The sequence below is a fragment of the Scyliorhinus torazame genome, chromosome 11, assembly GCF_047496885.1.
Source record: "Scyliorhinus torazame isolate Kashiwa2021f chromosome 11, sScyTor2.1, whole genome shotgun sequence".
NCBI lineage: Eukaryota > Metazoa > Chordata > Chondrichthyes > Carcharhiniformes > Scyliorhinidae > Scyliorhinus > Scyliorhinus torazame.
The window spans coordinates 32,816,749-32,842,363 of record NC_092717.1 but is presented as its reverse complement, the minus strand read 5'-3'; the positions used below and the strand labels follow the sequence as shown (position 1 = coordinate 32,842,363).

General features: G+C 46.3%; 1 protein-coding gene across 4 annotated transcripts in view; it reads left to right on the top strand.

The window, feature by feature from the left end:
- rttn (rotatin) overlaps nt 1-25,615 on the top strand; it is a 294,394-nt gene that overhangs the window by 215,651 nt on the left and 53,128 nt on the right. For all 4 annotated transcript variants that reach the window (XM_072467133.1, XM_072467134.1, XM_072467132.1 and 1 more), the window contains 5 exons: nt 5,173-5,263; nt 6,160-6,313; nt 11,718-11,855; nt 13,960-14,171; nt 17,885-17,990. In XM_072467133.1, the coding sequence (XP_072323234.1) occupies nt 5,173-5,263; nt 6,160-6,313; nt 11,718-11,855; nt 13,960-14,171; nt 17,885-17,990 (701 nt within the window). The remainder of the gene's footprint in view (nt 1-5,172; nt 5,264-6,159; nt 6,314-11,717; nt 11,856-13,959; nt 14,172-17,884; nt 17,991-25,615) is intronic.

Genomic DNA, 25,615 nt, shown 5'->3' with positions numbered 1-25,615 from the left:
AGGAGGGGATGCCAGGTACATTCCAGCGACTGCATAGTCGATTGGAGGAGTCCCAAAAACTTTGGTCGGAGAAGATGTTGCTGCCCATGTGTGGCACCAAGGCCAACACAGCACGGGGGGCGGGGGGGCAACCACAATGGAAAGCCTGGAACACGATGCCTGGGGCTTGAGTGGTGCTGTCCAAGTCATAGCTCAGTCTCTGACGACCATGGCTGAGGGCCTCTACATGTAATAGTCGCTGAGGGACGTGTCCCAGACGCAGGTGATAATTGCCGACGCACTCCAGAGCATAGCCCAGTCACAGAGGTGCATCGCTGAAGCCGGCACTATGATGCAGGCAATGCGGAGCTGCCAGGACTGGAAGAGGCCTCTGGAGCTCACTCCAGCTGCCCCTCCGTTCATGAAAACCCCCAGGGCCCTACCCTGGTGTTCCCTGGAGTAGGCACTTGAGAGTTGAGAATATTTTGTTTATTAAACAGTCAACATGTAACAAAGATTTGAAAATCAACTGTGTAATATTGCACATCTCACAGCTCATTTTCACATAAAAAAACGAACTCACAGTATCACCCCTCGCAGGTTCCTCAACCAAAATGGAGGATAAGCCTGAGAATGAGTTATCGTGTCAAGAACTTTGTTGTAGAAATTATCTGTCCATTAATGTGCTACAAGTTCCACGTATCAGTGCTATTCTCTGTCCAGGAGCCAAAGCTGTGCGGGCCCTGCCACATGGCCCAATCTCATCGGACATGTTAGTTCCATGCAGCATTCACCACACCAGCAATCTGGTGTCACCAGGTGGCCCATTGGGACAATGGCTCGCAGCAGGCACTGCAGTGTCTTCTTGCTTCAAACCAAATTGCTTTTGGGCTCAGAGGGATATACAAGTCCAGGAGTTCCAGGACCCAGGTATCTGAAAAACAATTGTCCTATATTTCCAGCTACAGAAAAGGAAGAAAACAGCAACAGCAGCGTCGAGGCATTTGCAGCCGTTGCAGGAGCAAACAGCAAACATAACCTGCAAATGTGTTAGTTTATTGATTGTCATGTGAGAGTACCTTTTAGACATAGATGTTTAAGCAATGTACCTTTAAGAAAACAGTGATATTAGAGAGTGGGTGGAGCTGAGGTTAGGGCAGCCATTTTGCAGTTTAGTTTTGCAGTTGGGAAAAGCAGCTTGTGTGTGTCTGTGTGTTTCCAGAGAGCTGCAGAAAGAAAGCAAGGTGCTGGAGCTGAAGTCAACCAAGCTAATATATCTCTGTCATCCTTTAACCTGGTGATTTTGTTTAAAGGTGTTAAGTCTCTTGGAAGTTTGAAGGAACATTTTAAGGAGTTATTTACTGTTGCAATATTTTCTGAGTGATCTTTGAAGTAAGGGGTGTTAAGAGATCCAATGTTTATTTAAGATGTTAATTTGAGATCATGGAATAAACAGTGTTTTGTGTTTAAAAACACACGTGTCCATAATTGTAATCCCACACCTAGGCAAAAAGTCGTGTGCTAGGAAAAGCAACAAATCCATTAAAGGGAGAGGTTGGTTGAACTCCATGATCCATTTTGGGGTTCTGAAAACGCCTCGCCCATAACATGACCGTATTGACAAAAGGCAGCACAATGAGGACACCAATCACTTGCCACGCAGAACACATTCACCCTCGTGACCTATATCAGCGGAACGGCACACCAGCCCAGCCCACCGGAAAAGGTCGCTCCAACACTGAGCACAGTGGAGAGAGAGAGGAAAACATTCCACCCCTCCCAAGGGGGACATTGTTCAGTCCAGAACAAGTCCAGTACATTATAAACAGAGCAACCACCAAAGGAGAACATAAAACAGGCAGGAAGACGATGAAGACACCAGCCGTATACTAAGGACAAAAACCAAAGCAAAGAACAAATAAACAAAGCCCCTCACCCTGGCTCGCCCAGATCCACGCCGGGTGTAACACAGTGGTTCAATCGCGCCAAAATCCTCTGTTAGGCTCATGTGTAGTGCACGCTTCCTCTGTAAGGAAGCACCCCATTTACCTAAACAAGCTGAGAAAATCCAGGCGCAGGAGCCAAGGTTGCAGGTTTCACAATTATGTACATGGGGAGCCAGCCAAAACCTCCAACCATATGAAGCACAAAGCACGGTTGAGTTTCATGCAGCTTATCCAGCTGTCAGTGTCCTATTCATTAAGGCATTTGTTTGCATGATTGTCTAGCACCAACAAGGAAGAATTTTATGCTCCAGTAATATGTCTCATTAAAATGTTAATATGCCTGCCCTGTATTCAACAATTCCCTGGACTATTGCAGATGTAGCTCAAGTATCAAGTTCCCAGGTCTGGCACATGAAGTTGACTTGACTCCAATTATCCAATATCCACTGCTTTTCTTGATCCATGTTGTTATGCCTTGTGGTTCCCAGAAGTTTAAAATAATCACACTTTTAGACACATACCGGAGCTGTCCGTCGAGTATATATTTCCAGATCTCGCTATGTTCTGCAAAACAACACATTGTTGCTTTGATGCACTGCCTGTGGTACATTTGTGAGTAATGTGGCACTCTAGATATACATGTATGCCTGTGCATGACCGTATAGTTCCTATATTATTTTGGATTAATGTGGCATATGTTAATCCCCCAGACATTGGTATGTTGGGGGCAATTTTAACATTTGCAGAGGATCAAATGGATATGTTACACTCCACAATTTTAGGGACTGTGCAGTCATTGGAGAAAGACGAGTAAGAGGAGGGGCAGTTTTCCCCTTTACAGCGTGGTCCCAATGAACTATGTTAAATCTAAAGCTGACCTCCAAAAGAACTTCGAGTTACTGGTAGGGATTAGTGTATCTTCCAATTAATACATTTAACTTCTCGGCCGGAATTCTGCTGCCATTGCGATTCACTGTTCCAGCCGGCACCGCATTCCCGCCCACGGATTTCCCAGCAGCGCGGGATGGCTTCAATGGGAAATCCCATTTAAAAAGCAGCGGGAGTAGTGAATTCCACGACCAGATAACAGCGAGAAACACTGGGCTGGGGGACCGGAGAATCCAGTCCCTCAGTGAACGCCTCAACTCTGTACTTGGATTTGGAGTGAACAACCGGGATAAAATCCAGAATTAAACCACACATTTCCATACCTTTGAACCTTATGAATGTCACAGGAAGTGCGAGGTATGTGGACAAACTGTTTTAGGAGCTTGTAAGAGCATGTGAAACAAATGATAGAATCACTACAAAATAGGAGGCCATTTGACCCATCGAGCCTGCACAGACCCTCTGAGAGAGGACCCTACCTAGGCCCACACCTCCAACATATCCCAGTAGCCTCACCTAACCTTTTGGACACTAAGGGGCAATTTAGCATGGCCAGTCCACCTAACCTATACATCTTTTGGAGAATCCAGCCCCCTATATTTTGAGAGGTTGAGGAGGCAAATAAAGCGCGAGACATGGAAAAAATTACTGAGTGGAAGCAAGGTTGGAAACCGTTGTAGGAAAGGGAAACGGAAACTCATTATATATTGGTCATGAACAAATGCTAAAAATATAATCATATTATTTGTATTTCCCTTAACTTTTGAAACTCCGATGCTGGCATTTAAATATTGTTCATGGGATGTGAACATTGACTAGGCCAGCATTTGTTACCCACCCCTAACTGGTAGTGGTGCGCTGCCTTCTTGAGCCGCAGTCCAGGTGGGGTGGTTTAAGTACGCCTAACCGTGTTCTTCAGAAGGGCATCCAGGATTTTGACCCAGCGACAGTGAAGGAATAACAAAATAGTTCCAAGTGAGGCCGGTGTGTGTTTTGGTTGGGGACTTCTTATGGTTGTGTTCACAGACGTCTGCTACCCTGACTTTTTTGGTGGTAGTTGTCAGTTCAGAAGGTGCTTTTGAGAGAGGTTTTGCAAGTTACTGCAGTGCATCATTTGCATGATACATGCTGTTGCTACATTGTGTTGGTGGTCAAGGATGTAAATATTCAAGGAGGTGAATGGAGTGACAATCAAGTGGGCTGCTTTATGATGTTATATTCCTTGTGATTTGTTGGAGTCACGTCTGACAGGCAAATGGAGGATATTCCATCATAGAACATTGAACATACAGTGCAGAAGGAGGCCATTTGGCCCATCGAGTCTGCACCGACCCACTTAAGCCCTCACTTCCATCCTATCTCCGTAACCCAATAACCCCTCCTAACCGTTTTGGACACTACGGGCAATTTAGCATGGCCAATCCACCTAACCTGCACGTCTTTGGACTGTGGGAGGAAAGCAGAGCACCCGGAGGAAACCCACACAGACATACTCCTAACTTGTACCTTGTAGATGGTGGACAGACTTTGGGGAGTCGGTAAGCTGCAAATTTCCTAGCCTCTGACCAGCTCTTGTAACCAAAGTATTTATATGGCTGGTCCAGTTCCGTTTCTGTTCAATTATGACTCCCAGAAGGTGATGGTCCAGCAATGGAAATGCCATTAAATGTACATGGTTGAAATTGTCTCTTGTTGGAGATGGTCGTTGCCTGGTACTTGTTACTTCTCACTTGTGAGCCCAAGCTGTGTGCTGATGGGGACTGCTTCAAGGTCTATTATTCATTGTTTAGGCCTTGGTTCAAATATAATCAGATAGTGAACCAGATAAGCATAATTCTGCATTTGAGAACTTAAGGGCTATTTTGGTGCTTCTTGTAAATAACCTTGTGTGCATAAATCTGTACCAACAATCTTTAAAAAGCCTATGTCTGGTGAAGTACATAAGAGTAACAGTACATGAATTTAACTCTAATGCCATCACAACAGATGCCGAGCATAAAATGTTCCAGTGATCTTAAAGAAGACGTGTACAAAATTTAAATCCTTTGGACAAGTTGTGAGATTATCGGGTGTTATAATATTCATATATTTCTTTTTTAAATTTAGTGTACCCAATTCATGTTTTTCCAGTTAAGGGGCAATTTAGCATGTTCAATCCACCCCCCCTGCACATCTTTGGGTTGTGGGGGCGAAACCTACACAAACACAGGGAGAATGTGCAAACTCCACACGGACAGTGACCCAGAGACGGGATCGAACCTGGGACCTCGGCACCGTGAGGCAGCATATATGTGATGTAAATACTTCTACTAAATGGTTTTAACTTAATATCATTTTTCATGTCTTTGTTTTCTTATAGTGTGGTAAATACTGGTTTACTGGAGAGGTGCTTGTGGGAGCTAGGCATACCACTGACTCGTACGAACCACAACGAAGATATTAAAGCTCAGGTCAGTGTAATATACTATAGTTTAGGTCCTCGATATTTATATGAAGAAAGATCCTAGATTAAGAATTGAATTTCTACTGCTGCCACCGCATCAGCTTACTGTAGTATCCACGAGGCAGAACCATCATCTGAACTTAACTCAACAGTCTAGCCACTATTACTCATTATCACCTTTTTTTTGTATGTGTGTGTGGCTAACAAACCCCATCCTTTTGATTTGAGTCTTGAGGCCCATTGCAAAATTAACAGTTTTTGATTTTTACTAGCTTGCAAATATTCTATCATTGTCCAGATTACTCCCATCCCAGTTTTGTGTTTATAACAGTATCTTAATATTCCCCCTCAATCCTGGACTGCCTGTTCCCTGTAATTGGCTGCTTCTCCGCTATTTCACTCACCGAAGTTGCAATGTAACATCTTCATGCCATAACACGACACATGTCAGCATTGGCACAAACCAATTTCATTTTATCACCTTTTTCGCAATAACCTGTTCTAACTCTCGCAAGTTGAGAGTTCCTGCTCCAACATTCGACTTTGTTCTTTGAGTCCAACTTTGTGATTTTGACAGGAAATATATATTTATTTGTAAGTTAGGGCACATGCTGTGCATCTTTTCTGCTGAGTCAAGTTATTGCTCAAAGTGGGAATGTTTCAAATGAGCACAGTTCTGCTCTTGTATCTGTCATAAATAATGTTTGGTCGTTATAATTCACCAATTTCTGCCACTTGCATTTTATCCCATCAATTCATGCACAAAGAAACAATTTGAATGTCATGGGCCACAGTCCACTCACCAAACATGTACAGTAGAGTAGTAGACCTATGTGCTTTCACTGGGATTTTTAAGTTGACATCTTGTTACATAATGTACATAATTATTGTTTTTGTCTGCAGGTTTTGAGCCACCTTCAGTACCTCTCTGCTCTTTCTGGACTCATTCAGCCCTGTTTGATCTGGCAACCAGAGCATGTAACGCAGGATGACTTGTTAAAACCATTGTTGTCAAATATATTCACAGTACTTTGTATACGTTGCAAGGACTATTTCGGTAATGTATTCTGACTTAATCTTTCCCTCACAGAATGTATGTGCTCTGATATATTTTTCACAGTTATTGCATATATGAATATACAGTTATGTTTATATGAATATACAAAGTAGGAGGAGGAGTAGGTCACCCGGCCCTTTGAACCTGCCTGCCATTCAATAAGACTATGGCTGATCTGATTGTAACTTCAACTCCACAGTGGCAGTGTTAAGTCCTGCTGCCTCACAGGGGCCTGGGTTTGATTCCAGCCTTCGATGACTGTGTGGAGTTTGCACATTCTCCCGTGTCTGAGTGAGTTTCCTCCATGTGCTCTGCTTTCCCCCACAGTTAAAGATGTGCAGGTTACATGGATTGGCCATGTTAAATTGCCCCTTAATGTCCAACGGTTAGGTGAGGTTACAGGGAGAGGGCAGGAGAGTGGGCCAAGGGCCTTGGGTAGGGTTCTGTTTCAGAGGGTTGGTGCAGACTCGATGGGCTAAATGACTTCCTTCTGCACTCTAGGGATTCTATGGTTCCTGCCTACCCCCAATATCCTTTCACCCCCTTGTTAATCAAGAAGCTATCGGGCTCAGCCTTCAAAATATTCCAAAGACTCTTCTTCCACTACATCTTGATGAAGAGAGTTCCAAAGACCCACAACCTTCAGAAAACAATTCTCCTCATCTGTCTAAGTCAGCGACTCTTTATTTTTAAACTGTGACCCTTAATTCTAAATTTTCCCACAAGAAAACATCCTCTCCGCATCTACCTTGTCAAGACCCGTAAGGTTCTTAAAGGTTTCAATCAAGTCACCTCTTACTCTTTACTACTCCAGTGAATGCAAGCCTAATCTATCCAACCTTTCCCCATAGACAGCATGCCCATTCCAGGCATTAGTCTAATCTCCTTCTCTACTGTTCTTTGTTCATTACATCTTTAGTTCAATAAGGAGACCAACACTGTACACAATACTCTAGATGTGGTATCACCAGAGCGCTGTACAACTGAATGTGTTATCCCCTACGCCATGACCTTTTATTTTCCATCATAAACTTTTGATGTGGCGCTTTAACAGATGCCTTCTGGAAATCTAAATACAGTACATCCACTGGTTCCCCTTCATCCACTGTACATGTGACTCCATCAGAGAACTCCAATAAATTGTTTAAACGTATTTTCCTTTTCACAAAACCATGTTACTCTGCATTATTGTCTTGAATTTTTCTAATTGCCCTGCTATAACATCTTTAATAGCATTTTCTAGCATTGTCCCTCTGCCAGGTATTAAGCTAACTGGCCTACAGTTTCCCACTCTTTGTCTCCCTCCCTTTTTGAATAAAGAAGTTACATTTGCTTGTAACTTGCTTACTTTGCTTGCGCCTTGTAGATGGTGGACAGGCTTTGGGGGTTCAGGAGGTGAGTTACTCGCCGTAGGATTCCTAGCCTTTGACCTGCCCTCTCCTGATAGCCACAGTATTAATATGGCAAATCCAGGTCAGTTTCTGATCAATGGGTTCAGCGATGGTAATGCCATTGAATGTCAAGGGTGATGGTTAGATCCTCTCTTGTAGGAGATGGTAATTGCCTGGCACTTGAATGGCACGAATGTACCTTGCCATTTGTCAGCCCAAGCCTGGTTACTGTCCAGGTCTTGCTGCATTTGAACATGGACTGCTTCATTATCTGAGGAGTCGCGAATCGTACTGAACATTGTGCAGTCATCCGCAAACACCCCCACTTCTGACCTTATGAGGGAAGGGAAGTCATTGAAGAAGCAGTTGAAGATGGTTGGGCCTAGGACACTACCCTGAGGAACTCCTGCAGTGATGTCCTGGAACTGAGATGATTAACCTCCAACCGCCACAACCAACTTCCTTTGTGCCGTTATGACTCCAACCAACGGAGAGTTTTCCCTCTGATTCTCATTGACTCCAATTTAGCTAGGGCTCCTTGATGCCATGCTCAGTCAAATACTGCCTTGATGTCAAGGGCAGTCGCTCTCCCCTCAACTCTGGCATTCAGCTCTTTTGTCCATGTTTGAACCAAGGTTGTAATGAGGTCAGGAGCTGAGTGATCCTGGCGGAACCCAAACAGCATCCGTGAGCAGCATATTGCCGAATAAGTACCGTTTGATAGCACTGTTGATGACTCCTTCCATCACTTTGCTGATGATGGAGAGTAGACTGAGAGGGCGGTAATTGGCTGGGTTAGATTTGCCCTGTTTCTTGTGTACAGGACACACCTGGGTAATTTTCCACATTGCCGAGTAGATGCCAGTATTGTAGCTGTACTGGAAAAGCTTGGCTAGAGGTGCGTCAAGTTCTGGAGCACAAGCCTTCAAAACTATAACCTGACTATTATCCATTCTGGGATTTTTCCCATCCTAGGAAACTCCAACACATCCAGGAACCACCTCATCACCTCTTCCGCCCTCAGGGGCACCGACTCATAGCCTCCTGTAGAAGGCCTCAAATACCCCACTCCCTCTTGATCCATCACCACCTTAACCCCCCCCAATCCCAATCAGGTCCCTCACTCTGCCAATCTCTCTAGCTGCTGCCTGCTTCCTCAACTGATGGGCTAGCATCCTACTTGTCTTCTCCCCATATTCATACATTTCCCCTCTGGCCTTCCTAAACTGCCCCACCGCCTTCCCCGTTGACACTAACTCAAACTCCATCTGGAGCCTCTGCCTCTCCTTCAATAACTCCTCCTCCGGCACCACTGAGTATCTCCTATCCACCCTCAAGATCTCCTCTACCAAAACAGCCCTCCCTCGCCACTTCACCCTCTCCCTGTGCACCGGAATCGAGATAAACTTCCCCTAACTACAGCCTTCAGTGCCTTCTACGAAGTGATGGCTGTGACCTCTCCCTTCATTCACCTCCACCTAGCCCCGAATGGCAGCCCCCACCTGCTCACACACACCCTCATCCGCCAACAGCCCCACATCCAACTGTCACGGCGGCCTTTGGGCCTCCCCCTGAACCACTATCAAATCCACCCAGTGTGGCGCATGATTGTAGACCACGACCGCCGAATACCCCGACTCGGCCACCCCCGCTCGCAGCGCCTTATCTCTCTCCCCCCCCCCCCCCCCCCCCCCGTTGATTCCCAAATTTCTTTCTCTGTCAGTCTGGCCTCAATAAAAGTTGAGATGGATTCGCACGTAAAAAGAAGTTATTTATTTAGCTTGCAAGCTTGATTCATTTCATAGAAACATAAGAGACATCCAGTTTCCTATACCCCAGAAAGCGAATGAACAAAGAAACAAAGGGATCTCTGCAAATCAATTCATATGGTATCAAGTTTCACATACTCGACGCCCATAGGTCAGCCTATATCCCTCCTGACCTGTTTGATCTATTCTGATTGGCTCACTTCCAATCCCTTTCTCTGGCCCCTATCAATGAAGCATCACTCTCATAGACACACCTCTTCCTGCTTTTTCCATGCGGTCTCAAATCCCTTTGTCCCTAACTGCCAGAATCAAAATGGCTTATTTCTACATTACATTAACTAGTATCTCTAAAGTAACTATTTTATATCACATTCGTCACCCCCCCCCCCCCCCCCCCCCCCCCCCCATGCGCTCCCATGAATCCCCTCAACCCCCTAGAAAATCTTGACCTCCTCAACGGCCTCGGGCTCGACTGATCCACGCTTGGGTCCAGGACCATATTAATATCCCCCTCCACAATCAGCCGGTGTGTATCTAAATCCAGAATCTTCCCCAACACCCACATCATGAAATTGACATCATCCCTATCCGAGACGTACATGTTATCCAGGATACCGGCATCCCTTCCATCTTCCCGCTAACCACCACATACCTACCCGTCAGATCAGCCACAATGCTCCCCATCTCAAACATCACCCTGTTGTTGATCAACACTGCCATCTCCCTCGTCTTCATATCCAGCCCCGAATGAAACACCTGCCCCCTCTCCCATCAGCTTCTCCACATGCTTGGCTGCCTCTGCACCTTCGATGCCTTTGTGCATCCCCGCGATCCTCAGATTCTGCCTCCTGGAGCGGTTCTCAAGGTCCTCCAACTTCGTCCTCAGCCTTTGCTGACTGCTCAACAGCATCCCCATCTCTGCCTACAGTGAGGTCAGATGATCCTCATGCTCCACCACCGACTCCTTCACCTTTTGGATTGCCAGGCCTTGGGCCTCCTGCATCTTCTCCATCCGCTCGATCGCCACCCTAAGCAGCTCCATCACCTTGGCCAAATCCTCTAAGGCCTCCTTCCTCAGCTGCTGGAATCTGCCATTTAGGAACTCCACCAGCTGCTTCGTCAACCACTGGGAGGGGAGCGCTGTGCTCTTGCTCTCCGCTATCTTCACCCGTGTTGCATCTCAAAAACTTTCCTGCTCCAACTTCCCTCTCTTCCTCGAGGCACTCCTCGCCCGATGAGCCATACTCCAGCCCCACCAGAGGAGTACTACATTCCCTGGACATTCGTGCATCTTTTGACCGCAAATACCACATAGCTGGGGAAGGACCGAAAAAATCCACCTCTAGCGGGAGCCACCAAATGTGCGACCATTTTCCATGGCCACCACCGGAAGTTCCTGTTAGAGCATTTTGAGGATGTAGCTTGGCAGAGTAGATGAAGGGGAAGCAATGGATGTACTATATTTGGACTTTCAAAAGGCACTTGATTAGGTGCCACACAAAAGTAAAGGGATCCTGAGATTGGGGATAATATATTAGCATGGATAGAAGATTGGTTAGAAAATGGAGAACAGAGAGCCGCTGAATAAATAGGTAATTTTCAAGTTGGCAGGTTATGACCGGTGAAGCAACTTTGGTACATGCTGACATGCTGGAGAGTCCGGAACGAAGGGACACAGGATAGGACTGCAATGAGAAATGTCTTCATTCATAGTGTTACGAATCTTTGAATTATCTATCCCAGAGAGCTGTGGATGCTCGGGCATTGATTTTATTCAAGACTGAAAAAGATTTTGCACTCCTGGAAAATGGCGATTGGATGGGAATTGGGTTAAGGTCGAAAGTCAGTCATAATCCTATTGAATGTTGGATAGGCTCCAGGGGCCATACAGCCTATCCCTGTTCCACATCTTACCTTGTGTTCTGATGCTGCTTAGCTTGCCAAATATTTGCAATTAGTTTTCACTAAGATTGTCAAATATTGCCAGCGAAAAAAAAGTATAGAACTATAATAGCGTTCAGGAGGCAACTGATCATTAATTATGTGAGCAGATGTGAATATTTGTTGTGCCTTTGGTGCTTGCTTTTAAGTATAATACTAAATATCAGCAAAGGGTTTTGTAAAAATAGGTTAAAGTCGAAACATGACGTGCTTATTGTTATCCAGCATTAGCTCTCAATAGCTAGAAATCCTCTGTCTTTAAACTAGTGATTTTTCAATGCTGAGCTCACAACTGTGTTTCAGACTGTGAGGTAACATCTGCCATCTACCAAGCATGGACAGACTTGTTTATCCTTTTGAACACAATTCTACGGAAAGGTGGTCAGGATGTGCTCCCTGCGCTCGTAACTGCAGTGGAAAAGCAGTGGACTGCTCTCACAGGTAATATTAACCAGCTAATGTGTGCGTTTCCTACATTCAAGAGACCAGATTTTCCCCTTGGTTACTTGATATCAGTGGTGCCTGCATGAGCTAATGTAGCATTTCCATGTGTGTGCCTTGCAACAAAATATTTTAGGAATGAATTTGATTTGTGTAACTAAATTTGAATCCAGACTGAATAAGTATTATTCCTGTTGATTTTTTTTAAATTTCAGATTTAAATATACAATTCTTATTGTAGGGATCTTGCACAGAGTTTGATATTGTTTGAGGCCAGTTTAGCAGCACCTATAGTCTGTTGTTACACACACTCACTTGTGTGTGTGCAATCACAACCCCTCGCTGCCACTTTCACGTGATACAGAAACGAGTTAGCCACTTTAAAACCTATAGATCGGAGATCATTGAGGCGCATTTAAAAGTTAGTTTTGATTTGCACAAACTGTACATATTACAAAGATGGTGCAGTGTAAGCAGCAGGCTGTTTGGCACTCTGGGCAGATCTCTAATTCAACACATCCAATATTGGTGTGTCACCTACCTCTGCTTTTCTCAAAGCTTTCCTTATAATTAATCTCTGTGGGGTAAAATTCATCATTGTAAGCACCTGGAATTTAGCATGCAACATTGCCGAAATATTTTGATATATTTTATGATTTGTTTCCTCATGTAGCAGTTGCACGTTGAGGGCCAAAGCATCTTGTCAGTTGTTAAAATTGATCATTCTTTCTTTCCTATAACATCAGTGGAAATGTTTGAGTGCACATTTGTAATCTTTTTTGAAAAGGGAGAACAAAGATTTCTCTCCGTTCATCGTGCGTTTTCCTGTTGCATAATGAACTTGGCAAAATTGGCAACTTCCACTGGGGTGTAATTTTGCGGGTGCTGACAACCCTTATGTCTGCTGTTATTCATGGGTAAATCATGATGCTGACCATTTGCGGGCTACTCAATTGTGGGAGGCATAACAGCAGAGCCTTCCCTATTCTTTCGGTCACTGTCTATATCCAGTACTTTCCAGCTATAGGTTGGCATATGGTGATTAGTAGCACAAATCTGTGCAGAAACCTGGGGCGTCATTCTCCGACCCCCCGCCGGGTTGGAGAATCACCGGGGGCTGCCGTGAATCCCGTCCCCGCCGATTGCCGAAGTCTCCGGTACCGGATATTCGGCGGGGGCGGGAATCGGGCCGCGCCTGTTGGCGGGCCCCCCCGCTCGATTCTCCGGCCCGGATGGGCCGAAGCCCCGCCAGTAAATTGCCTGTCCCGCCGGCGTGGATTAAACCACCTTTTGAACAGAGGGACAAGGCGGCGTGGGCGGGCTCCGGGGTCCTGGGGGGGTGCTCCCACGGTGGCCTGGCCCGCGATCGGGGCCCACCAATCCACGGGCGGGCCTGTGCCGTGGGGGCACTCTTTCCCTTCCGCCTCCGCCACGGTCTCCACCATGGCGGAGGCGGAAGAGACTCCCTCCACTGCGCATGCGTGGGAAACTGTCAGCGGCCGCAGATGCTCCCGCGCATGCGCCGCCCGGGGATGTCATTTCCGTGCCAGCTGGCGGGGCAACAAAGGCCGTTTCCGCCAGCTGGCGGGGCGGAAATTCCTCAGGCGTCGGCCTAGCCCCTCAATGTTGGGGCTTGGCCGCCAAAGATGCGGAGCATTCCGCACCTTTGGGGCAGCGCGATGCCCGTCTGATTGGCGCCGTTTTGGGCGCCAGTCGGCGGACATCACGCCGTTTCGGGAGAATTTCGCCCCTGATCTGAATTTCCTGGGAACACCACATCCAATTGTAGCTTCCCAATTCCAAAAGAGTCCAAACAAGTGCAGGTTAGGTGGATTGGCCATGTTAAATTGCCCCCGAGTGTCCAGGGATGTGGAGGTTAGGTGGGGTTGCGGGGATAGGGTGGGGCGGAGTAGTGGCCTTGGGTAGGGTTCTCTTTCAGAGGCTCGGTGCAGACTTGATGGGCCGAATAGCTTCCTTCTGACTGTAGGGATTCTATGATTAATGTCAATGCAAGATTAAACCCAAGCCTTTTTTGGCCTTTACGGTATAATACTATGCCAAGAGATTTAGGTTTGTATTGTTTAATTATTTGTTTGTCTTTTAGATACGATCTCCTTGTGCATTCAGCAGTCGATCAGCAGACCCTGTTTGTATGCCGTATCCTTACAATTTGTTTCGCTCCTTCTGACTGAAGAGGGGAAGCAACAAATTGGAGCAGTAAACCACTCAATCAACGCTCTGACTCTAAGTAAGCTTTTAGATGGAAATGAAGAGGATGAATCATCAGGCAGTCAGCTCTGTGAGAGCATATTAAAGGTACTCTGCAAATTTCAATGCAAATTAATTGTAGTTACTTTGAATGTACGAAAAATCTAAATTAACTAGCAAAAGTGCAATATTTACAATTAATCTGCTTGATTTTAGTTGTAGAGTTGAATTATTGCAAAATACCATTACAGACCAGTTTAGTCTCAGCATCAAAAATTCCAGGCGACTCATACCTGTGCATTATTGTTAACTTTATTGGTATTTTGATCCCTCGACCTCCAGACATGTTGAAATTGTCAGCTTTGGAAATGAACAGGACAGCTCACTCCAGTGTCAGCCATGGCTCAGTTTGCAGCACTCTTGTTTCGAAGTCAACAGTTATGGGGTTGAGTCCCCTCCAGAAGCTAAAGCACAAAAGTTCAGGCTGACACTGCAGTGCAACACTGCACTGTTGGAGATGCTGTCTTTCAGATAGATGAGAAACTGAGTCTGCTCTCTCCAATAGACACAAAGTTCCTTTGGCAGTATTTTGAAGAAGGACAGGGAAGTTATTCCCAATGTCTTGGCCAATATTTGTCCCACAGCCATCATTACTGAAATGGATTATCTGCTCATTATCACACTATCTGTGGGAGTTTGGTGTGCGCACATTTGTTGCATGTTTCTTACGTTACAATAGGTGGCACGGTGGCACAGTAGTTAGCACTGCTGACTCATGGCGCCAGAGACCCACGTTCAATTCCGACATCAGGTGACCATCTGTGTGGAGTTTTCACATTCTTCTCTCTCGTGTCTGTGTGGGTTTCCTCCGGGTGCTCTGGTTTCCTCCCACAGTCCGAATATGTACAGGTTAGATGGATTGACTATGCTATATTGCCCCAAGTTACTGGGATAGAGTGGGGGATTGGGCCTCGGTAGAGTGCTCCTTCAGAGGGTTCGTGAAGACCCGATGGGCCAAAATGGCCGCCTTCTGCACTGTATGGATTCTATGATTCGATGAATAGTGGCAGTGCTTCAAAAATAAATAATTGGCTGCAAAACACTGGGATGTTTTGAGGTTGTGAATGTTATTCTAGAAATGCAAATCTTCCTTCATTTAATTTTCTTATTCCAGTCTCAGGTTTCAGATTGGACACTGATTTAGCACCATATTGTTCCTTTCCAGGGTACAGTGCATAATGTGATAGCCAACTCAAGTGATTTTAAGCCACATGTTAAATAGTTGGCTTCTGCCTGCAATTTGAAGCATTAAATGGCCCCAAAGATTTTTCCAGGAGCAGAACCAGGTCAATGTGGGTATTTGAAAAGCTGTTGCCTGTATTTGTGGACAAAGATTCTAGTTCTCACATTTTCTCTGATCTGTTCAAATTCTGCAAAGGGCATGTGACTCTGATTTTCAGATTTCGTTTTTGGATATAAAATTTCTTGCCCTTCCAACTTTTCATGATAGAGGAACTGTCAGATTTTGCTGTGGAAATAACACTGGCTAACATTGCTCACAAATTCCATGTGTAGAAATCAAAACCTTCCCACGATTGAGCATGCAAATTGAGCACGGAACTCAGAAGTTACTGCCCGAGATACCAGCTCCTCCAAATGCGTCACAGTATTTTCTCGAGAGACTCATCATTCAAATATGTTGTGCAATGACTGTGTTTATATTATATCAGAGATTGGATAGAAACTCGCCGAAAGAATTTGGGCCTTTTCCAGTCCAGTGTACGTAGCCTTTAATGGCAAGATAAGTCTTCAATATTGAAAACAACCCCGGAAAAGTAACTTCCAAGTGTCGCAATTCCTTCAAATTTTGGCTATTGATGGATATTTGAAAAATAAATGTACTTATTTTATGTCTTTCTTTCATGTCTCTTCTCTTTCTGTCCCTCTCTTTCACTTTCTGTACTTGATTTGGCACTAAATTGGATAACATTTCTTGATTCAGACTGAGCTACATAGTTGCTTGTCCTGTTTACATGCGTCCCAGATGCCTTTTAGAGCAAAGGGCAGTTTTTGGTTCCATAATTTACAATATAATTCTGTACAAAAGCCCGTGGAAAGTGTGTGTGGGAGTGCACGCGCTATGAACGACTGACACTGCTCATTCGCCACTGACTGCAAAATCTTGGCAAATGAATATCAAGCTTTAAAAAAGACTTGGCTCTTATATAGAGCTCTCAGTTAACTAATCACTAATAAATGCAATAAAGAATTCATAGAATCATAGATTCAGAAGAAACTTCTTTACCCAGTGTTACCCAGTGTATGTCTGGAATGTCTACCATCACCCAGCTAGATGAGACTGCACTTCCTGCTTCCATTCTTATTTATCCAGTCTTGGCCTGAAAATCACCTTCAAAGGCTTCTCTTCCTGAGTCCACCAAGTGGTTAAGTTGGTCCCAGCTGAAACCATTGTTTAAAATTTGGATTGGATTTTGTTTATTGTCACGTGTACCGAGGTACAGTGAAAATATTTTTCTGCGAGCAGCTCAACAGATCATTAAGTACATGAAAAGAAAAGGAAATGAAAGAAAATACATAGGTCAACACAAGGTTACACACTGTAACTACATAAACACCGGCATCGGGTGAAGCATACAGGGGTGTAGTGTTAATGAGGTCAGTCCATAAGAGGGTCGTTTATACTGTACTTTACCACCTTTAAGATAGAGTTCAAAACTACATTCAGCTGATGTGCATGTTTCAGTATCCACCATTTGATGTATTTGCTCTGTGACCCACTCCGCGGGGGGCAGGGGTCTGAATATTCTCCTTATTTAATATTTGACCTTGCTTTCTGGGTTTTTTAGTGTGTAAGTATGTCATCCCTCTTGACAAAGAGACTGTTGCCAACCTGTTTGGAATCTTTTATTCAATGCTCAACAAAGTTGTGAACTGTTTCTTATCCTTGGGGGAAGATCCCAAAATTTATTCTTGGCCATTCCCAGATAGCACATCAGATTCAGTGATGCACCGCAGGAAAGCCTAATTCTTTCAGACTGCATGCTAGAGTTTCCGCGGTGTGCGTTGCTGGGAAAACTACGATCCGTTATCTAAACATACATCCATTCATCTCAGCTTCTCAAATGTATAGACCGAGAAAAATTGGCAGAGATCAAGTACTGTGGAAGACATGGTAATATTATAAGGGTTGTTACTATGAATTAAAAATATGTGCCCCTACTTGTTCCAGCAACATGTTGGCGGGACAGGAGTAAATTCTCTGTAAAACAGCAAATATTCAGTGAAGACTGATTGAAATAAAACCCCAACTAGACAACAAGTCAGTGAATCCATTAATGAGAAGTGAACAGCTTCTACTTATTTGTTTAGCTTCTGAAATTGTACATGTCACCCAATTGACTAGCAAATGTGAATACTGAGAAACACATTTTGAAAGAATACTCTGGATTATTCCTTGTTGTATCTTCTCTTTGCCCTTGCAGTAAGCTTTGGTTTAATTGTGTGTACGTTGATATATTTCATTGTATCTTTTGTGTAGACACAAGTACTCAAATACTTAAGAGTAACAAAAGTAGACTTGAAGAGGATCTGTGACAAAGAATATAGAACGAATTGAAACCAAAATTAAATAAGAGAAAGAAACATTGACATTTCTACTCCAGTATTCTGAAAAATAAATGTACCAAAATTAAATAAGAGAAAGAAACATTGACATTTCTACTCCAGTATTCTGAAAAATAAATGTATTTTTCAATTACGTCTGGTTGATTTTCTTGTGGCTTTTCTGTTTTTTTTTGTAGAGCTATGAGGGTAAATCGTCTGGCGATGCTCACAGGAAGGTTGCAGCGAGTGCGCTTGCAGCATTGCTTCCTGTAAGCGTTTGTGCACAGAAGCATGCCTTGCAGGGTAAGTCATCAAAATATTCCAGTGCACATGTAAAATTAATCTTGAGCTGCCTTTGGTTGGATTATCTCAACATGGGAGTTATCAAAAAAATAATGAGATATTATATGAACCAAAAAACAAGCTATGTTGGAATCTACCTTAAGGACATTGCATCACTAACCATCCTCTCCAATGACTAGTAAAGTTTGCAAGTGAAATGAATTGTAACATTCTCAATCTGTTCACTGGTGGTCATGAGCTTGTAGTTTGTGTGTGCCAGCTTGGATTCAAGGCCATAACAGCTTGGATTCAAGGAGAATAAAAAGGGTATTGGGGCCACGTGAGAGCTGATCTTTCTGGTCAGCAACATGCATTATTTTTTAATCCTGATCATTTGTTACAATTTACAAATTGGGAGGGGTAGAAGGAGGAAAAATATATATCTTCATTTATTATCCTTCACAAACTTCAAGAATAGAACCCAGCATTGATGGGATCCAAAGTAAGAACATACTTATGTGATGCATTGTTGATGAATAGTATTGCATGCGTAATGTCATAAATAGTTCCAGGATCTGTGACATTTGACTCATCGATCTTTCTGAAGGACTTGTTCTTTGCATTTATGCCTCTCAGCCGCAATAGTTTGGGAAACACGAGCAGTGACCAAACACCACAGTTGGATGAGAAGTCAAATGTGACATTTGGACTTGAAGACATTCCAGTTGACAACTTGTTTATTTAAAGCTGATAACAGTTAGGCAGCCTCTTCTTTGTCACGAATATTGAGACCATCCATTCAGCTGCCTCTGCCACACCACTCCTTCCCATTGCCTCCAAACCAAACCCTCCTACCATAGAACTGAACCCACATCTTTCATTATTTTATCTCCTATTTCCCCTCATGCCTTCTCTGAGCTCATGACACCTACCTGATGGTTGACTGACCCCATTTGCACTAATCACCCAACTTCCCTTCTGAACCCACCTGCTAACTGGCATTGTGAATGGTTCCCCCTCCTCTAATATTGTCTCGTCCATTTCAAAACCAGCATCATTGGCCGAACCATTCTGGCCCTTCCTGCTGACGGGATCTTCTGGTCGAGTGGCGACATTCCGTGGTGCATTATACGGCGGCGGAGGGTGAAAGGCATGCTGCCCCATAGACTGGAAGATTCCGCCGGTGGCCAATGGTGGGCCGCATTCATATGCTCAAAATATGCTGCTTGGGGTCAGATAATCCCGCCCATTATCCTTGAACAAACCAACCCTGGCCTTATCTGTCCTTGAAAACCACCGACCCATTTCTAACTTCCGTTCCTTCTCTATAATCCAGATCCAAGTCCATCTTTCATACAACTTTGTTTGGTTCTCTCTAATCAGGCTTCCATCTTGCTACAGCACTGTAAGGGATTTCAATCAGTCACACATTAAGTCTTCTGTGACAATTATCATGGGTCATTATTCCACTTTGCCCTTCTCAGCCTTTCTCCAAATTTTGACATGGTTTAATCTGATAATCCTCCTGTGGTGCAGCCTCCATTGTCCAGCACAATGGGATTGCCTGTACAGCACTTATTCAATCATAGCAAGGTTATCTCCAGCAATTAACTACTCCTTCCCCCACATTGTTACTTCTGGGGTCTCCCAAGCATCTAAGCTTGCCCTACTCCTTGCCCTCAACATGCTGCTGCTTGGTGACGTCATCCTAAGGCATGGGTCATATTCCACATGTTTACTGATGATACCCCACTCTGCCACTCCACATCTTCTTTCTACCTGTCCACTGTCCAATCTTGCCTAACTGTTTGTCTCAATTTGGGGCATGGATGAACAAGAGGCAGTGGCAACGGAGACTGGTGGTCCAGAGACCCAGGGTAATACTCTGGGGACCCAGGATCGAATCCCGCTTCAGCTTGTGGTGGAAAATGAATCCAATAAATATACGGAACTAAAAGTCCATGAAACCATTGTCAATTATCGGAAAACTCCCAGCTGGTTCACTAATGTCAGTTAATGAAGGAAATCTGTCATCCTCACCTGGTCTGGCCTACATGACTCCAGATCCACAGCAATGTGGTTGATACTTAAATACCTTCTGAAATGGCCGAGCAAGCAAGTTGTATCAATCTTTACAAAGTCAATAGAAAGGAAAGAAATCGGAAGGATTACCCGTCATTGACCGAGGCAGTGGAAACTACAATGGCAAACACAGCCTTGTCGACACTGCAGTCTTCCTGGGGGCTTGTGCCAAAATTGAGGGAGCTGTCACACAGGTTAGTTAACAGCCTAACATAGTCATACTCACGGAATCATACCTAATAGATAAAATGTCCCAGAGACCACTAACACCATCCCTGGGTGTGTCCTGCCCCACTACCACAGTGGTATACAGTCACGGGGGCAGGGGGGGGGGGGGGGGGGGGGGGGGAAACAGCTGCCCTGGAAGCCCTCAACATTGACTCTGGACTCCATGAAGTACTCCAGAGAATGTACTCTGAATGGGAGACTTCAATGTCTATAACCAAGAGTGACTGGGTAGTATTGCTACTGACAGACTTGCCGAATCCGAAAGAACATCGCTGCTAGGCTGGGTCTGCAACAGGTGGTGAGGGTATCAACAAGAGGGACAAACGTACTAGACCTCGTCCTCATCAACATGCCTGCCGCAGATGCATCTGCCCATGACTGTATTGGTAAGAGTGACCAACGCACAGTCCTTCTGGAGACAAAGTCCAGTCTTCAATTGAGGATACTGTCCATCGTGTTGCGCGGCACGACCATCATGCTAAATGGGATAGATTTGGAACAGATCTAGCAACACAAGGCGTTGTGGGCCATCAGCAGCAGAAATGTACTCCGTCACAATCTGTAACTTTGTGTCCTGGCATAGTCCCCACTCTACCATTACCACAAAGCCAGGGTATCAAGCCTGGTTCAATGAAGAGTGCAGGAGGGCATGCCAGGAGCAGCACCACGTGAAAATGAGGTGTCAACCTGGTGAAGCTACAACACAGGACTACTTGCATACCAATCAACATAAGCAGCAAGTGATAGACAGAACAAAGTGATCCCAAAACCAATGGATCAGATATAAGCTCTTCAATCCTGCCATATCCAGTCATGAATGGTGGTGGACAATTAATCAACTCACTGGAGGAGAAGCCTCCACAAATATCCCCATCCTCAATGATGGAGGAGCCCAGCACATCAGTGCAAAAGACGAGGCTGGAGCATTCACAACAACCTTCAACCAGAAGTGCCGCATGGATAATCCATCTCGGTCTCCTCCAGAGATCCCCTGCATCACATATGTCAGTATTTAGCCAATTTGATTCACCCCACATGATATCAAGAAACAGCTGAGGGCACTGGACACTGCAAAGGCTATGGGCCCTGACAATATCCCGGCAATAGTACTGACGACTTCTGCTCCAGAACTTGCCATGCCCCTAGCCAAGCTGTTCCAGTACAGCTACAACACAGGCATCTACCCGGCAATGTGGAAAATTGCCCAGGTCTCTACTGTACGCACAAAGGAGGTCAAATCCAAACCCGGCTAATTACCGCCCTAACAGTCTACTCTCAATCATCAGTAACGTGGTGGAAGGGGTCATCAACAGTGCTATCTAGCGGCACTTACTTAGCAATAACCTGCTCACTGGTGCTTATTCTGGGTTTCGCATGGGTCACTCCGCTCCTGACCTCATTTCTGCCTTGGTTCAAACATGGACAAAAGAGCTGAACTTAAGAGATGGGGTGAGAGTGACTGCCCTTGACATCAAGGCAACATTTGATCGAGTAATGTCATCAAGGAGCCCCAGCAAAACTGGAGTCAATTAGAATCAGGGTGGAAACGCTTCACTGGTTGGAGTCATAACTAGCACAAAGGAAGATAATTTGGTTGTTGGAGGTCAGTTATCTCAGTCCCAGGACATCTCTGCAGGAGTTCCTCAGGATAGTGTCCCAGGACTTCCGGTTGCGGCGATGCATGGCTAAGCCGCACGTTTCGGCACCTCCCCTTTCAACGGACTTTTGGGCTCTTATCGGGAGCCCAACGGGAACTTCTTTTGGCCAAACCCACTGTGAGGTGACAAAGGAAGAAGTCCCCCCGGGTGTGGATGGAAAGGAGCGACAGCAGTGGCCAGATTGCGGAGGATCCTCTGGAGCAGCGGCAGGGAAGAGAAGGGAGAAGCAAGATGGCGGCCGAGGGAGCCCAGATGGTATGGGGCCCGGAACAGCAGGAGTTCCTCCGACGATGTGTGGAGGAGCTCAAGAAAGAGGTGCTGGCGCTGATGTTACTGGCAATCGAGGGACTAAAGGAAACACAAAAGGTCCAGGCGATGGAGCTCCGTGGAGTGAAGGCAAAGGCAGCCGAGAACGAAGATGAGATACAGGGCCTGGTGGTAAAAACGGAGACGCACAAGGCACTACATAAGAGGTGCATAGAAAGGCTGGAAGCCCTGGAGAACAGCTCGAGGAGGAAGAACTTACGGATTTTAGGTCTCCCCGAAGGAACAGAGGGAGCTGATGCTGGGGCGTATGTGAGTACGATGCTCCATACTCTAATGGGAGCTGAGGCCCCAACGGGCCCCCTGGAAGTGGAGGGAGCGTACCGGGTCCTCGTGAGAAGACCAAAGGCAGGGGAAACACCAAGAGCAATGGTTGTGAAGTTCCATCGCTACAGGGACAGAGAGATGGTCCTGAGCTGGGCTAAGAAGACACGGAGTAGCAAATGGGAGAACGCGGTGATACGCATGTATCAAGACTGGAGTGCGGAGGTGGCGAGAAGGAGGGCGAGTTTCAACCGGGCCAAGGCGGTGCTCCATAGGAAGAAAGTCAAATTTGGGATGCTGCAGCCGGCGAGACTGTGGGTCACGTATCAGTGCAAACACCACTACTTCGAGACGACGGAGGAGGCATGGACATTTATTCAGGATGAGAAATTGGACTAGACTTGAGAAATTGATATCCGGAGGGAGGTAGCGAGGTGGTGACACAGAAATGTAAAGTGGGGAAAAGGGAGGTCTACTGTATAATGATGTTGGACGGGGAATATTTCTCCCCCTGATGGGAGGGACAAGAAGAAATGTGGGCGCCGGTGGAAAAGGGGACAGGGAAGGGGAATGAGGGAACTGCGCCATTGGGGGCAGGGCTGAGAGGAAAGCGCGGGTATTTTCCCGCGCTATGGAAATTATAGCGGGAAAAGGGGCGCAGGAAGGAAGGGAGCCTCACACGCAGGGAGGTCAAAGAATGAACGGGGGAAGCCGAGGTCAGCCAGAGTTAGCTGACTTCCGGAAGCAATATGGGAGGAGTAATCAAGCTAGAGGGGGATCTAGCGGGGGGGAGGGAGAGGGGGGGGGGGGATTAACTGGGTTGCTGCTGCTGAGGGTAAGGGGGAGCTGATACGAGACGAGGTGGTCGGGACGGGAGGGCGCCGTCTGGGGGACAGACGGGTGTGTGAGACCTGGGTGAGGAGATGGCTTAAAAAAGGGGATGGCTAGTCGGCGAGGGGGGGGGGGTAAATGGCCCCCAATTCGGCTGATCACGTGGAATGTGAGAGGTTTAAATGGGCCGATTAAGAGGGCAAGGGTGTTTGCGCACTTAAAGAGACTGAAGGCGGATGTAGTTATGCTCCAGGAGACGCACCTGAAGTTGGCGGATCAGGTTAGACTAAGGAAAGGATGGGTGGGACAGGTATTCCACTCAGGGTTAGACGCGAAGAACAGAGGGGTGGCAATACTGGTGGGGAAACATGTATCGCTCGAAGCTAAGACCATAGTGGTGGATAGTGGGGGCAGATATGTGATGGTGAGTTGCAGATTGCAGGGTGAGGCGGTTGTGCTGGTGAATGTATATGCCCCGAACTGGGATGATGGGGGATTCATGAAGCGAATGCTGGGACGTATCCCGGACCTGGAATTGGGAAACTTGTTAATGGGGGGGGGGGGACTTCAACACAGTGCTGGACCCAGGACTGGACCGGTCCAGATCCAGGACCGGGAGAAGGCCGGCAGCGGCCAAGGTGCTTAAGGGATTTATGGAGCAAATGGGGGGAGTAGATCCGTGGAGATTCGCCAGACCGATGGGTAAAGAGTTTTCCTTTTTCTCCCACGTCCATAAGGTATACTCCCGGATAGATCTTTTTGTTTTGGGAAGGGCACTGATCCCGAAAGTGACAGGAACGGAGTACTCGGCTATAGCCGTGTCAGACCACGCCCCGCATTGGGTGGAACTGGGAGAGGAAATGGAGCAGCGCCCACTCTGGCGATTGGACATGGGACTACTGGCGGACGAGGGGGTATGCGGAAGGGTGAGGGGATGTATCGAAAGATACCTGGAGGTCAATGACGATGGGGAGGTCCAGGTGGGGGTAGTATGGGAAGCCCTGAAGGCGGTGGTTAGAGGAGAGCTGATTTCCATCAGAGCCTACAAGGGGAAACAAGAGGGTAAAGAAAGAGAGACATTAGTGGGGGGAATTTTGAGGGTGGATAAGAAGTATGTGGTGGCCCCAGACGAAGGGCTATACAGGGAGAGACGAAGATTACAGACGGAGTTTGACCTGCTGACCACAGGAGAGGCAGAGACACAGTGGAGGAAGGCACAGGGGATACAGTATGAATATGGGGAAAAGGCGAGCCGGCTGCTGGCCCAACAACTTCGGAAGAGGGGAGCGGCGAGAGAGATCGGAGGAGTTAGGGACGAAACGGGAAAGATGGAGCAGAGAATAAGGAAAGTGAACGAGGTGTTCAAGTCATTTTATGAGAGGCTGTACAAGTCCCAACCCCCGGAGGGGAAAGAAGGAATGATACACTTTTTGGATCAGCTAGAGTTCCCGAGGGTGGAGGGGCAGGAGGTGGCAGGTCTGGGGGCGCAGATTGAGGTGGATGAGGTGATCAAAGGAATAGGGAACATGCAAGCAGGGAAGGCCCCGGGACCAGACGGGTTCCCGGTGGAATTTTATAGGAGGTATATGGACCTGCTGGCCCCACTCTTGGCGAGAACCTTTAATGAGGCTAAGGAAAGGGGGATATTACCCCCGACAATGTCAGAGGCGACGATATCGCTAATTCTGAAGCGAGACAAAGACCCGCTGCAGTGCGGGTCATACAGGCCCACCTCCCTCCTAAACGTAGATGCCAAACTGCTGGCCAAAGTGATGGCGACAAGGATAGAGGATTGTGTCCCAGGGGTGGTACATGATGACCAGACAGGGTTTGTAAAGGGGAGACAGTTGAATGCCAATGTACGAAGGCTGCTGGGGGTGATGATGATGCCCCCACCGGAGGGGGAGGCGGAGATAGTGGTGGCGATGGATGCAGAGAAGGCATTCGATAGGGTGGAGTGGGACTATATATGGGAGGTGCTGAAGAGATTTGGGTTCGGGGAGGGGTTCGTTAGATGGGTTGGACTCTTGTACGGGGCCCCAGTGGCAAGCGTCGTTACAAACAGGCAAAGATCGGGATACTTTCGATTACATAGGGGTACAAGACAAGGGTGCCCCCTGTCCCCGTTACTGTTCGCGTTGGCAATTGAACCATTGGCCATAGCGCTGAGGAACTCTTAAGAGGTGGAGGGGGGTGCTTAGAGGGGGAGAGGAACATCGAGTGTCACTATATGCAGATGACTTACTGCTATATGTGGCG